Source organism: Haliotis cracherodii, unplaced genomic scaffold (genome assembly GCF_022045235.1).
Source record: "Haliotis cracherodii isolate W230 unplaced genomic scaffold, xgHalCrac1.p SCAF_29, whole genome shotgun sequence".
NCBI classification, from domain to species: Eukaryota; Metazoa; Mollusca; class Gastropoda; order Lepetellida; family Haliotidae; genus Haliotis; species Haliotis cracherodii.
The window spans coordinates 3,799,818-3,815,692 of record NW_027266285.1 but is presented as its reverse complement, the minus strand read 5'-3'; the positions used below and the strand labels follow the sequence as shown (position 1 = coordinate 3,815,692).

The 15,875-nt window shown below is 41.0% G+C and overlaps 1 protein-coding gene across 4 annotated transcripts in view; it reads right to left on the bottom strand.

Annotated features, from left to right (window-relative positions):
- The window catches only part of LOC139473478 (putative leucine-rich repeat-containing protein DDB_G0290503), a 101,266-nt gene that overhangs the window by 28,635 nt on the left and 56,756 nt on the right, over positions 1 to 15,875 (bottom strand). For all 4 annotated transcript variants that reach the window (XM_071256074.1, XM_071256077.1, XM_071256076.1 and 1 more), the window contains 7 exons: positions 15,115 to 15,212; positions 12,830 to 12,960; positions 9,835 to 10,024; positions 8,486 to 8,540; positions 3,070 to 3,191; positions 1,328 to 1,462; positions 377 to 459 (listed from right to left, as the gene is read on the bottom strand). In XM_071256074.1, the coding sequence (XP_071112175.1) occupies positions 377 to 459; positions 1,328 to 1,462; positions 3,070 to 3,191; positions 8,486 to 8,540; positions 9,835 to 10,024; positions 12,830 to 12,960; positions 15,115 to 15,212 (814 nt within the window). The remainder of the gene's footprint in view (positions 1 to 376; positions 460 to 1,327; positions 1,463 to 3,069; positions 3,192 to 8,485; positions 8,541 to 9,834; positions 10,025 to 12,829; positions 12,961 to 15,114; positions 15,213 to 15,875) is intronic.

The window sequence follows — 15,875 nt, the reverse complement described above, 5'->3', positions numbered from 1 at the left end:
CGGAGTCAGTATACAGTGACTGAGTGGGGTATTCATGTTAAACTGCGGCATGGTATCTCAGTGAGCTAGCACTATAAATCGGCATCAGTCCCGACTAGTACAAGCAGCCAAACAAACACACACATGTACATGCACGTCGCTATATAAGTGCAATAATCTTGGACGCGACGTTAAACCCAATTTCACCTCACCTCTACAAATGTGACTGGACCCACAGTAGACAAGGCTTATCATAGCAGCTCATGTGATTTGGAGTGGTATGTAGGTAAACTGGGCTATAATTAATGAAGACACTTTGAAACAGAAAATTAAGTACCACATATATCGAAGTAATGCTTAAAGCACCAGCAAGCCAAGAATTCTAGGTGTGACTTACATCTTATCTATGTCTTTCTGTTGTTTGTTGTACATATTCCACACTAGCTTGTAGCGATCCAGCAGGCACATGTACTTGTTCTCCTGTACAACACAACACACACGTACTTGTTCACTGGTACAACACACATGTACTTGTTCTTTGTTACAACACACATGTACTTGTTCACCTGTACAACACACATGTACTTGTTCATTGGTACAACACACATGTACTTGTTCACTGGTACAACACACATGTACTTGTTCACCTGTACAACACACATGTACTTGTTCACTGGTACAACACAACACACATGTACTTGTTCTCCTGTACAACACACATGTACTTGTTCACTGGTACAACACACATGTACTTGTTCACCAGTACAACACACATGTACTTGTTCACCTGTACAACACACATGTACTTGTTCTCCTGTACAACACACATGTACTTGTTCACCAGCACAACACACATGTACTTGTTCACTGGCACAACACACATGTACTTGTTCACTGGTACAACACACATGTACTTGTTCACTGGTACAACACACATGTACTTGTTCACTGGCACAACACACGTACTTGTTCACTGGTACAACACACATGTACTTGTTCAGTGGTACAACACACATGTACTTGTTCACTGGCACAACACACGTACTTGTTCACTGGTACAACACACATGTACTTGTGTTGTACAACACATTAACAGAGATATCTGCTGTCCTTCCAATGGTACATCACTATGACATTTAAATAATGATGGTTAAATGATCTGCTGGCTCTACCAACACATGGGTTTCTAATACAAGAGAGTGTCTGGCCAAGAGCTGGAGTAACAAGTACTGATTATTCTCTATACAACATACACTGAGAACATTTCCAATATCTTCACCATATTACAGTAACATTCAAAAAAGAAATTATCAATGAAAGTATCTCATGTAGTCTCTACTCAACTCACAAATTGAGAAACCCTCCCCTGCAGTCTCCTTATTTGCTGCCTGTCCTTCCTTCGACCTCGAGCATTTGCACGCTTCACTGGCGACTTCATCACATCACGGATCTTGGAGGTTTTACGGATTTCTTCCATACGCACCTGGTGTTAAAGGGGGACAACCATCAATTACTTTGATATAGGTACCCACTTTACCAGTGTTTGATATAGGTACCCACTTTACCAGAGTTTGATATAGGTACCCACTTTACCAGTGTTTGATATAGGTACCCACTTTACCAGTGTTTGATATAGGTACCCACTTTACCAGAGTTTGATGTAGGTACACAATTTACCAGAGTTTGATATAGGTACCACATTACCAGTGTTTGATATAGGTACCCACTTTACCAGAGTTTGATATAGGTACCCACTTTACCAGTGTTTGATATAGGTACCACTTTACCAGAGTTTGATATAGGTACCCACTTTACCAGAGTTTGATATAGGTACCCACTTTACCAGTGTTTGATATAGGTACCCACTTTACCAGAGTTTGATATAGGTACCACTTTACCAGAGTTTGATATAGGTACCACTTTACCAGAGTTTGATATAGGTACCACTTTACCAGTGTTTGATATAGGTACCACTTTACCAGTGTTTGATATTGGTACCACTTTAGCAGTGTTTGATATAGGTACCACTTTACCAGTGTTTAATATTGGTACCACTTTACCAGTGTTTGATATAGGTACCCACTTTACCAGAGTTTGATATAGGTACCCAATTTACCAGTTTGAAATAGACACCTCTTAACCAGTGTTTGATGTAGGCATCCTTTTACCAGTATTTGAAGTAGGTACCCACTTTACCAGTATTTGGAGTAGGCACTCCCTTGACCAGTGGTTGATGTAGGTACCCACTTCGCCAGTGTTTGATGAAGGCATCCCTTTACCAGTGTTTGATGTAGGCACCTCTTTACCAGTGTTTGATGTAGGCATGCATCCCTTTACCAGTGTTTGATTTAGGTACCCCCTTTACCAGTGTTTGATGTAGGCACCTCTCTACCAGTGTTTGATGTAGGCACCTCTCTACCAGTGTTTGATGTAGGTACCCCCTTTACCGTGTTTGAAGTAGGCACCTCTCTACCAGTGTTTGATGTAGGCACCTCTCTACCAGTGTTTGATGTAGGTACCCTCTCTACCAGTGTTTGATGTAGGCACCTCTCTACCAGTGTTTGATGTAGGCATCCCTTTACCAGAGTTTGATGTAGGCATCCCTTTACCAGTGTTTGATGTAGGTACCCCCTTTACCAGTGTTTGAAGTGGGGACCTCTCTACCAGTGTTTGATGTAGGCATCCCTTTACCAGTGTTTGATGTAGGTACCCACTTTACCAGTGTTTTAAGTAGGCACCTCTCTACCAGTGTTTGATGTAGGCATCCCTTTACCAGAGTTTGATGTAGGCATCCCTTTACCAGTGTTTGATGTAGGCACCTCTTTACCAGTGTTTGATGTAGGTACCACTTTACCAGTGTTTAATGTAGGCACCTCTCTACTAGTGTTTGATGTAGGCATCCCTTTACCAGTGTTTGATGTAGGTACCACTTTACCAGTGTTTGATGTAGGCACCTCTCTACCAGTGTTTGATGTAGGTACCCCCTTTACCAGAGTTTGAAGAAGGCACCTCTCTACCAGTGTTTGAAGTAGGCTTGCTCTTTACCAGTGTTTGATACAATACATAGGTAGTATTCTAACTAGGACTCACCTCCATTTGCCTGAAGACTTGATTTTGGTCTATGGGTGGATGGCTACCAACAGTTCCTGCATTCTGCTTCACCTTGATCGCCAACATGGTGTGGTTCAGCACAACCTCAATATTGTGCAGGTCTGTCACCACAATACATGTACAACAGTTAGCTCAAAAGCAAAACTACAGGAAATAATACTCAGATAATTAGTAAATTAAAAGAGACTTACCTGTAAGTTGAAGTTTGATTGGAATTCTACCAGCCAGTCAGGCGTGATGAAGAGTAACATGAGATTGCAACTGCGCATGCATAGACCAGACTTTAAAGTGAAGTTTCGACAGATTGGCAATAGACATAAGGCCCAAGGGAGGGAACAATGGTTCAAACATCAACTTACAGGTAAGTCTTGTTTAATTAACTAATTCTACCATCCAGTCACGTGATTCTGGGGTCCCATGAGACTTCAAACCTGTCGGTCTGTTGAAACTTTAAACAACATGAATCTAACCCAATTAAGGGACAAACAACCAATAATTTGTAATTTTAAGAAATCCTGTTTTAATCTGCCCGATAACATGGATACCCACTCAATAGACTGGCACCCCATCCCAACCCCCAACCCCATCCCAACCAAGTTTACTCTGAACTCCATCGTGCCTTGGTGAGGACATCACAAACTGGAACGGGCAACTACATAGCTGTGGTTGAGGCTGCTCTGGTACTGTGGGCAGTGTATTTAGTAACATCAATCCCTGCCCAGGTAAGTCCATACCTTATCCATCTACTGAGAGAGTCTTTTGAAATCAGCCGTACGGCATCATGTATGAAATGAACAACTTAGACTCATTACCCCAAACAGGTTCAGTCCTCGCCATATATTTGTTCAGGATGGTAAGAGGGCAAAGTCCCCTGTCAGGGGGATATGCTTTGATTGTGATCCTTGAAAAGTCCTTTCCAGGTCTCGATTGTTTCACATGATCTCTGATTAAAAAAGTTACTCTTGCACAAGAATCAATAACTTCTAAGTCACCAATGTTGAGAAATGAAAGAGTCCTCTTGCGCTGTAACCAGTGACAAAAATAACACTAACTTCACCAAAGTTTCTTCAGTGTTAACAATCTGACAGGTGATAGTTTCCTGAGAAAGTTAAAAACAAGTCTGACATCCCAAATTTCTGAGTATCTGGGTGTAACAGGTCTGGATAAGAACACACCTTTCAGAAATCTAACAATCAGAGGGTGTTCACCAATACCTTTATTATCCACAACAATGTGGCAGTAGCAGTATTCAGGGCACTATATCCTTGTCCTGAATATAACAAAAATAGAAAATCTAGAACTTCCCCTACAGTGGGTTGAATTTGAGTAGCCTGCCTCTGACTACAAAAGTTATACCACTGTCCCAATATGATTTGTATTGCTTTCTGGAATTAAGTTTCCATGATTTCCATAGGACTGCAACCCGCAGTTTCTTGATCTGAGGGTGTGCTTTTCGGTCCCAAGGTAGAAATAGCTTGCTCCTCGCCAGAGTTATTTCCCCTGGCCTGTCAACATGAAGTGAAAGCAGATGAGTGAACCACCAGTCAGTAGGCCAGATAGGGGCTACAATTATTCCTGTAGCTTTTTCATGCTTCATTTTTTGCACACATTTCCTCATTAAGCAGAATGGAGGAAATGCATAAAAAAGTTCTGTGCCCCAATCTAGTGTAAAAGCATCAATCTGCCAGGCAGAAAGGTAACACTTCCAGCTACAATATTTTTCAATCTTCCGATTTAACTTGGAAGCAAACAGATCAATTGACAATTGAAGTGAAAATTGAATTTCAATGTTACGAGAAAAAAACATCTTCCAAAGTCCACTCAGTCCAGTCTGAAAATTTTCTAGACGCTTTATCTGCGCTGATGTTATCAACACCTAGTAAGTGAGAGATGACAAGATCAGTTTTTTGTTCTATGGCCCAAGTCAAAATTTGATTTGCTATCACATCACATTCTCGAGAATGCATACCAGCCATTTCTCTAATGTAAGACACCGCAGTAGTGTTGTCTGATCATATGCTAACAAGCTTTCCTTTCAGTCTGTGATGAAATGATCTTAGTGCCAAATCAATTGCTTTAAGTTCAAGGACATTGATGTGAAAACAAGCTTCCGCTTCTGACCAATGTCCCTGGGCTCTCTCCCCCTGACATGAGGCCCCCCCCCCAACCCTTCAGGCTAGAGTCAGTATCAATTTGTATATCGAGTCTTGGGTTCTAATCTCTACTTGTACTGTGGGGGATATTGTCTAGCCACCACTGAAGCTCATGCTCTGCCTCTATTGATAATCTACATGACCCGATAGTTTAGCTTGCAATACTTAACTGCTGGAAAAGCAGAGACTACAGAACCAATGAACTGTGGTATTAATGATTTGATCTTTACAGTCTTTTTTCTCAGAATCTCAGCACCTAACCTTGTGATGTATTCTGATTTTTCACTGTCCTTTTCCACTGTCATTTCACATGAATTAAGCCCAAATCCCAGAAATTCCATATTCTGTGTTGGTTGGAACTGTGACTTATCATCATGAATTGTTAAAAAACTAAGTCTGAGAAAAGTTTCACTCTCATTTGTGTTTGCTGTCTTAGTGTATCTTCCTCCTCATTTGTGATGAAACTGTCATCAATATATCCCAAGCAATCCACACCTAGGGATCTTAGTGAAGCAAAAACTGGCTTCATAAGTTTGGTAAAAATTCGGGGGCCTGAGCTAAGACCATTTGGTAAGCAATTAAACTGAAACAGTGTATCACGCCATCTTTATCATAAATTTTTTCTCTGTTCAGAACACACATTCTCTGAGTAGTATGCATCTTTTAAATCAATGCTTGTCATAAAGCAGTTTTGTGTCATAAGTGTGGCCGCTGATTCTAGCCTTTCCATTTTGAAATGTTTATACTCTACATCCAAGTTAAGCTTTTCTAAATTTAGAATCAACCTGTAAGTTCCACCCTTCTTTTCTCGAAGGAATATGTCAGATATTCATAAATTGATCTACACTTTCAGATGCTTTCTTAACTATTCCTCAGTGATTAAAATCTGTCAGAATTTGATCTATCGCAAATACTTCTGTGGAAGGAAATTCAATGGTGTTGGTTCTGCAACCTGAGATGGAGGCATTCCTCCTGTAAATTCTATATTTAATCTGGCAACATTTATCAAAATGTGTACATCCGAAGTGATCATTTTAAAATTATCAATGCACTGTTTCAAATTACCTGCTTGATGAAAAATATGATGGTACTCACTGACCTTGTGGTCTGTCCTGCTGTCTATAGTACAGTCTGCCTCTCTCTTGGTGACTGTTCCCATAGTTTGGGTGGTGTTTCGCACCATATGATAGCAGTAGCCTGTCGACACTCTCTGGCCGATTCTGGGGATAGTCCCAATATCACAAAGAATATCACATCTTCGCCGGTTTGGCGTTGATTCTGATGAAGAGGAACACAAAGCTTGAAATTCTTCTTTAATTTCACCTTGCATCTGTGAACTAACTCACTGTTTGTCGTTCCCAGCAACCCAAGTGCATCGCCTAAGCACTTCCCGGATATCAATAAAAGTTTGTTTATTTCAGTTCGGACTTCTTCCGAAATAGGATGTCTAAAGTACAGGAAATGGCTGTCACGCTTAACCACCCCAGTGGCAATTTTTTTAAGCACTTTGTCAGTATTCACTGCGTATCCCGAGATGTTTTAACACAAAATCTTGTTTCCGGAACGTTAAGCACATCACAGTTCTGGTACGATTTTATGCGCTCTTCATTGAGTTTGTCGCCATCGCGAGAACTTTTCACATCAAACAAAGTTTTGATGATGTCTGCCAACTTGGGGTCAATAGGCTTAGAGTATACCTCAGTAAGTCCAAGACTTTGTCTAAAGTAAGAAAATTCATCCTCATGTGGAAAACTCGCATCCTGTAAGGTTGAGCACATTTTCTCAAATGGGTCAGTAATAATGTCCCCAGCGTTAGTACACAATCCTTTGGAATCATGAGGCACCTGTGAGGATTCAATAAAATCGTCTCCACTCATAATCTGGAAAGTAATCGTCCTCTCCATAGGGGTGAACTTGTTGACTGTTAAGTGTCTGTTCTACTGATTTGAACGATGTCCCCCAACCAGTTTCCAAAGCTCCGCCGACATTTTCTTTAGTTCGTCAAGCATTAGTGCCATTTCTATTACTGAATGCGAAGTCCCTGCATTAGCTACACTGTCTTCCGAACTTGTAGAGGGTTTAGAGCTTGAATACCTTGTAGAATTGGACATCTCTGCTTTAGATTTTCCATGGATATAGATTTGTCCTTTGCAGGGATCGTATTACGAACATCGTCCGCCATAATGGCTGCCGACACGGTCAACCACGAGGTAGGTCAATAGTCAAGTGGAAATTCTGCAACTCCGCAGGTCGTCAAACGGTAAAACTTCTATAAATGCGATCACCCTGGGATCGGCAAAAAACTGAGTAATTGGCAACCAATTATCCTCAGAAAATTTCAACTCGGAGAACGAAATGTATCCCGAGCAATATAATTTCAGCGTTGTCCCGTCTACGCCACGAGGTCGCACTGGTCTATGCATGCGCAGTTGTTATCTCATAGGACCCCTCAATCACGTGAATGGATGGTAGAATTAACATTTACATTTTAATCAATTTTGAAATCAACTATTAGGACTTATTTTATATTAGTGGCATCAGTACTGCTTACACATGCTTCACGAACATCTAGTGGCAGTAGCCTCTTTTTTCATGGGGCCTCATTTTCATAGAATAAACTCTCAGCTGGGACTTTCAACAGAATAGCCCTCTGTCCCTGGGATATTCTGCAGAAAGTCCCCTGGTTTTCCAGAGGGTAACACCTGTAAAGAGGGTTTGACATATTTTGAATGTCCTAGTTAGAGATGGATTTAGCTATTGAACACACTCTACATCACACACATTACAATGCCAACTAAGGACATGTGCAGAATGATGTAACATCAAACAAGAAATGTTACTTATATTCCAGTGGGATCAACTTGCAACTTTGGGAGTGCAGCCTAGTGAGTGAACGACGAGGCCAACAAGGTGCTGAGGTTTTAAGAGTATCATTTCCATGTACATGATGAACATCTACAGATGATATATTATGTCCGTTTTCCATGGTTCATAAAAGTGTTGGAAACATAAATAAATTTGTTGAAAAATGTTTTTTTCAGATTTGTCATTTGGTTTACAAGTCAGACAAAAAACTCAACCTTGGGTTTGGTTGAGATTATGAAAACTCCTTCGGCCCAAGAATTTTTACCTCCCCATCATGTTTCCATTTTTAACCAAACGCTTGCAGTCATGATTTATCCTTAACATAAAGATTAAAGTTCAAGAGATGTCAAAATTGTTAATATTGCCTTAAGACTTACAGTCAATAGTGTTGGCAGCCAAGTACAAGAGGACTTCCTTAGGGTCCTGATTCACCTTCAAAGACATAGACACAAAATAGAGAGGGGAAACACACGTTTAGTCTGCAGGCAGATGGATACAAAGGGGAAACACACGTTTAGTCTGCAGGCAGATGGAGACAAAGGGAAACACACGTTTAGTCTGCAGGCAGATGGAGACAAAGGGAAACACACGTTTAGTCTGCAGGCAGATGGAGACAAGGGGAAACACACGTTTAGTCTGCAGGCAGATGGAGACAAGGGGAAACACACATTTAGTCTGCAGGCAGATGGAAACAAGGGGAAACACACATTTAGTCTGCAGGCAGATGGAGACAAAGGGAAACACATGTTCAGGCCTCAAAGTTGCGACTAGGTTCTAGTTTTGTATTTTGCTACTAGTATTTTCATGTCAGTCGCCAACTGGCTCCTTGCCTTTCATTAAGTTTTGCGACAAAATATCTCTTGTCATGAGATATTAAAAAAGATTGTTTTTAATATAAGTGTGGTAACTTCAGTGAAAAAAAATCAATATCAGAACATAATAACACCGACTAGATCACTGCTAGGCCATGTGTACTGTTTTCGCTTTCGATATGAAGCTCCATACCTGGAATGAAGGAAGCGCTAAACCAAAACCTGCCACTGGCACTGGTAAACGCACATTCAAACAGGACTGGCTGAAATATGGCAAGATGAGGGCACCATCTAAATTTTGTTGTTGTTGTTGAATTGACAGGAAGATGAATTAATAAATTTTAAATGCACTTTGAAATTAAGAATAAATAAATTTCATGAACACATGCATTAAAATCATTTGATAATCTGATGTAAATAAATTTGGAGAATGAAACATGATGTTATTGATTAGCTTTTATTTTGAACATTAAAAAAATGCTGAATTTGTAAGATACACAACATGAGTTGAAATATAACATAATTATCAGTATTGTAATGTTCTAAAGCTTGTCTGATGATGTTACTGCCACAATGTTCTAAAGCTTGTCTGTCTGAAAACTCAAAAGCTTCAACAACAGTTGTTGTTCATGATATAAATCTGATTATTCAAACAATGGATTTGTTTGTGTTTAGTTATGCAGAAGCTCAGTTAAATTACAAGTCATTACTTTTGGCTCCTTACATTTTGCCTTGGCTCCTTGAAATTCTATTTGGCTCCTTGAAAAAAAATTAGGAGCGAAGTGGCTCCTTTGAAAAAAAAATAACTTTGAGGCCTGACGTTTAGTCTGCAGGCAGATAGAGACAATGGGAAATAGACATGTTTAGTCTGCCTGGTAGGAAGAGCCTGTTGTCATAATCATTAACACACTTACATTGTCAAGAATCAGTTTGGGCAGCTGATGAAGTTGTTGTGCGGCGTTCCCAAATCCTTCCTTGTCCAGTGTATTGGCCACCTGGTCGCGGAAGTGTATGATGCCACGCAGGACACGCATGCAGTCCTTCATAATGGTCTGTATCTGGTCCTTGTGGATCTGCTCCAAACGACGCACTGAGGCATGATTTCTAAACAAACCAGTAACACAAACATCAACATATTGAATGCCTTAAATCTGCAGGCTATTTTTTGTAGTCTTACTATTACCCCAGTTGTGTATATATCATTGCTCATGATGTCAATCACTGGATAGTCTGGTCTAGACTTGACTGTTTACAGACCACTGTCATATAGCTGGAATATTGCTGAGTGCGGTGTAAAAAAACAAACAACAAAACACTGATTGTTCCTACTTCAAATCCAATGGGATGGGACATGTCTACCTGATGTACAGAACCCTACTATTGCTGAACACCCATCTGGGAAAATACCCATCTAATGGACTGATCCATATGACTACTGAATACACAACTGTTCGCCATCTGTCTACCTGATGGACAGATCCCTATTACTGCTGAATACACAACTGTTGGCCATCTGTCTACCTGATGGACAGATCCTTTTTACTGCTGAATAAACAACTGTTGGCCATCTGTCTACCTGATGGACAGATCCCTATTACTGCTGAATACACAACTGTTGGCCATCTGTCTACCTGACAGACAGATCCCTATTACTGCTTAATACACAACTGTTGGCCATCTGTCTAACTGATGGACTGATCCCTTTTACTGCTGAATACACAACTGTTGGCTATATGTCTACCTGATGGACAGATCCCTATTACTGCTGAATACACAACTGTTGGCCATCTGACTACCTGATGGACTGATCCTTTTTACTGCTGAATACACAACTGTTGGCCATCTGTCTACTTGATGGACTGGTCCTTTTTACTGCTGAATACACAACTGTTGGCCATCTGTCTACCTGATGGACAGATCCCTATTACTGCTGAATACACAACTGTTGGCCATCTGTCTACCTGATGGACAGATTCCTATTACTGCTGAATACACAACTGTTGGCCATCTGTCTACCTGATGGACAGATCCCTATTACTGCTGAATACACAACTGTTGGCCATCTGTCTACCTGACAGACATATCCCTATTACCGCTGAATACACAACTGTTGGCCATCTGTCTACCTGATGGACAGATTCCTATTACTGCTGAATACACAACTGTTGGCCATCTGTCTACCTGATGGACAGATCCCTATTACTGCTGAATACACAACTGTTGGCCATCTGTCTACCTGATGGACAGATCCCTATTACTGCTGAATACACAACTGTTGGCCATCTGTCTACCTGACAGACAGATCCCTATTACTGCTGAATACACAACTGTTGGCCATCTGTCTACCTGATGGACTGATCCCTATTACTGCTGAATATACAATTGTTGGCCATCTGTCTACCTGATGGACTGATCCTTTTTACTGCTGAATACACAACTGTTGGCCATCTGTCTACCCAATGGACAGATCCCTATTACTGCTGAATACCCAACTGTTGGGCATCTGTCTCCCTGGTAGACTGATCCCTATGAATACCCAACTGTTGGGCACCTGTCTACCTTATGGTTTGATCCCTATGAATTACCAACTGTTGGCAATCTGTCTACCTGATGGACAGATTCCTATTACTGCTGAATACACAACTGTTGGCCATCTGTCTACCTGATGGACAGATTCCTATTACTGCTGAATACACAACTGTTGGCCATCTGTCTACCTGATGGGCAGATCCCTATTACTGCTGAATACACAACTGTTGGCCATCTGTCTACTTGATGGACTGATCCTTTTTACTGCTGAATACACAACTGTTGGCCATCTGTCTACCTGACAGACAGATCCCTATTACTGCTGAATACACAACTGTTGGCCATCTGTCTACCTGATGGACAGATCCCTATTACTGCTGAATACACAACTGTTGGCCATCTGTCTACCTGATGGACTGATCCTTATGAATACCAAACTGTTGGGCACCTGTCTACCTGATGGACAGATCCCTACGAATACCCAACTTTAAGGCATCTGTCTACTTGATGGACTGATCCCTATGAATACCCAACTTTAAAGCATCTGTCTACCTGATGGACAGATCCCTATGAATACCCATCAGTTGGGCACCTGTCTACCTGATGGACTGATCCCTATGAATACCCAACTGTTGGGCACCTGTCTACCTGATGGACAGATCCCTATGAATATCCAACTGTTGGGCACCTGTCTACCTGATGGACAGATCCCTATGAATAACCAACTCTTGGGCATCTGTCTACCTGATGGACTGATCCCTATGAATACCCAACTGTTGGGCATTTGTCTACCTGATGGACAGATCCCTATGAATACCCAACTGTTGGGCATTTGTCTCCCTGATGGACTGATCCCTTTGAATACCCAATCTCATTAAAATCAGATCTTAGTTCTCGCTACCGCTAAACAAAGATCTGAGGACATCCCTTTACGGGTCACGTCAGAACGACCTTTCACGAATTTTAACCGACCAATGAAATGACTGACAAGAAATCGACATTAGCCAATCAGAAGGCAGCTTTCTCGAGCTTTACGACACTAGTTACAAACTGGCGACCACACTCCGAAACATATTTTGACGTATTCTCGATTCGGAATACCCAGTGTTAAATTTTTCATTGTTGCATGATCAGAAAACACATTCCGACTGTCACTTTCATGATCTGGTAAGCGACACTCTGATTGGTTGGATGAAAGGTCGTTCTGACGTGACCCTTAATGGAATGTCTTCAGATCTTTGTTTAGCATAGCGAAAACTAAGATCTGATTTTAATGAGATTGTTGAATACCCAACTGTTGTCCATCTGTCTACCTGATGGACTGACCAATAGACGGGTCCGTGCAAGAGCTGACTGAAGGTCACAGATACTGTAGCTTACCTGCTCTGCTCCTTCTTCAGATGCTCCTTGAGTTTGTCCACCTCCAACATAAAGTCTCTCTTCATCCCTGACATCAGTGTCTTGTAGTAGTTGGAGGAGGGGTCTCCAGCAATCTCTTGAGGTGGGGCTCGCTACAACCACATAAGTTAAGGACATCATTGTCATGCAACACTCAGCTGTGGGACAATCCATAATGTGAGACTGAACAATGTGTGGCATGTGGCCGTCAGACAAATTTTGCTCCTTCGTCCATGTATATCTCTTCCTGAGGGGGCAGCAATATGTTTGCCGACTAGTGTAGGGACTGTTGAGTGAATGCTGAAAGTTTCAGGATGTGAGTTACCTCCCCTATAAATACAAAACCACTGTTACGTAGTATGACAGTCTGAAAGAAGCTTGTCCGGGGTAAATATGGTGTCAGTCTCATGGTAGTCATTTTCAAATAATTTTTTAATTTGAAGTTTACACGATATAAGGCTTTTCCATTGGACGAGAGGTAGGTCACATGACCGCGAAATTGACGTTCATAAGTGTATAAATGACATAATTTGACGTTCATACGTTTTCATGACACTGTGTTCTTGAAATGACGTAAACACTGACGGACTACTTCCACATTCTTGGGGAAACCCCTGGGAATTCCCTAGCACGAAAACATACATAAGCGTTCTATCTGATCTTTTAGAACCTTTAATCTTGGTCTCAGCGTTTCAGTTTGCATTGAGATAAGTCAGTGAGCTTGACTGCATATTGTTTACGAATATCCTCGCTACGGCCCATCCTAATGAGCAAACGAAGAAATGCACATCCAAACTATCGTAGTATCGACTCGATCAGTGTCTAGGCTGACAGTGACCGTCTCCAGCAAACTTTGAATTTACCTTAGTGTCTGTTTGACGCATCTTTAATAACCTTTCAATGATCGGCCAGTTGATCAATGATGACTAACACATGTAACCGCCACAGGTTCATTAACAACTTCGGAAATCCCTCCCTTCACATTTATCATGTCGGCTATTTTGACATCTTGTACTTGATGTAAATGTATTACGACATGCTGTCATTGTGACTGACTTACTGAGGTAGTTCTTTACAGACCTTTCTCATCTAATGGTAATATTATTGGAACACATGTGTTGTGTAAGATGATTCTGAAGAGCCAGTTATGCATCCATACGCACATTTCAACTCTCTGAAGGTTCATACTCCAATGAACTCACACGAAGTGAAGGTCAATTCTTAATTACTCATAGTAGAGAAAATGTAGAGGATTTATTGTTGTATGACTGTGGCCGTGTAATATCTCCGAGCCCATGTGGTTTGCATCCAGGTGCTCAGTGCTCATGCTCTGTGGAATGAGTGAAATGGCAAGAACAAATTAGAGTTCATGTCACCAGTGAGTGACATTACCTGCCTTGTTGTATTTATTAATCTGAATACCTTGTTCCAGTTGGTGTCACATGTAAGGTGTGTATTGTGTAAATGGTCCGGTCGTGCTCTCCGTGGTCGGTGTGAATTGCAGATTGTATGTGTGTGGCATTTTATGTTAATAAATTCATAGGTTTTTCTTTAGGATTTTATTTCTTGATTGGTTCCAATAAATATGAGTTTGAAATAAAGCCACTGCCTCGCACATGTCTGGTCACAAAAATGCGACTGTAAGCTCTGGTTATACAGTGAAAGTAGAAGGCTTATAAGACTCTTCAATTCACTCTGAAGTCATTTAAATAAGATTTTCATTTTATGTATACCAACTTTAGATAAATGAAATAATCACTATTCCAGCATCACCTACGTAATGTTTAGATCATTTTGTGACATTGTGTCACATGAGCAAAACCAACTATACTTTGTATTTATGCCTGAAATCAGTCATGTCACAACACTAATTTGTCTCAAATATGAGAAGAATAAAACTCTTTCTAATTGGCTTGTAAACAGCACTGAATTTCCTAGGTGCTTCACAATACAGAATCTTGTATTTACTTGTAATGACATATGCAGGACATATGCACAACAGTCAGCACAACCGCTTAGCATACAGGGCATCACCTTTGAGTGGGAGTAAAGCTGTACATACCAATGATCGGAGATGTTTAACACTTGTGAAACTAATGAACACAGGTATGGTGCTGACAGACACCAATCATTATCATGACAAATGCAGGATTCATACTTACAATTAGCAAGTCTTGGTACTGCTAAGAAACATTAGTGCACAGCAAATTGTGTCCTATAAAACCACTGCCCTAAACACACGTTAGTTCCTACTACTGCTGACGTACCTCTGGGGGCATCTCCACCACTGGCTCCGGGCCTCTTGGTGCTGAGGCAGCAGACTGAGTGTGGATTTCCATGCTCTCTTTCAGGAACTTGACAAATTCTGTTCAAACCAACATGAGCATTGGTAGATGAAAATTTGAACTAATAGTTCATGTCAGCTTACACTAAACATTCTAAGCTTTGAAAGAAACATTTTGCACATCCTTTATGTATACAAATATCCAATATTGTCTTATCTGTCAAAATAAGCACATCAGCATGTTACCACACGTTAGATAGGGTAAGGAATGTCATGTTACATATGTTGTTTGTTTGGTTGTTGTTTAACATTGCACTCAGCAATATTTCAGCTGTATGAGGACGGCCTGTAAATAATCAAGTCTGGATCGGATATTCCTGTGACCAGATATTGTGAGCAATAATCTACACTGTTTGGGTACAAGAAAAAGCAATTGACAAAGTCCCTGGGCCTGTCAACCCAGTCCATTTGGTTGCCTCTTACATTCAGTGTACGTTGTTTGGGACCAATTCTATGAGGCATGAGCAGACAGTTGGACAATGAGACATGAAGCAGGCAATGAGACATAGAGCAGACAGTGGGACAATGAGACATGAAGCAAACAGTGGGACAATGAGACATGGAGCAAACAATGAGACAAAAAGCAAACAATAGGACAATGAGACATGGAACAGACAGTGGGACAATGAGACATGAAGCAGGCAGTGGGTCAATGAGACATGAAGCACACATTAGGACAATGAA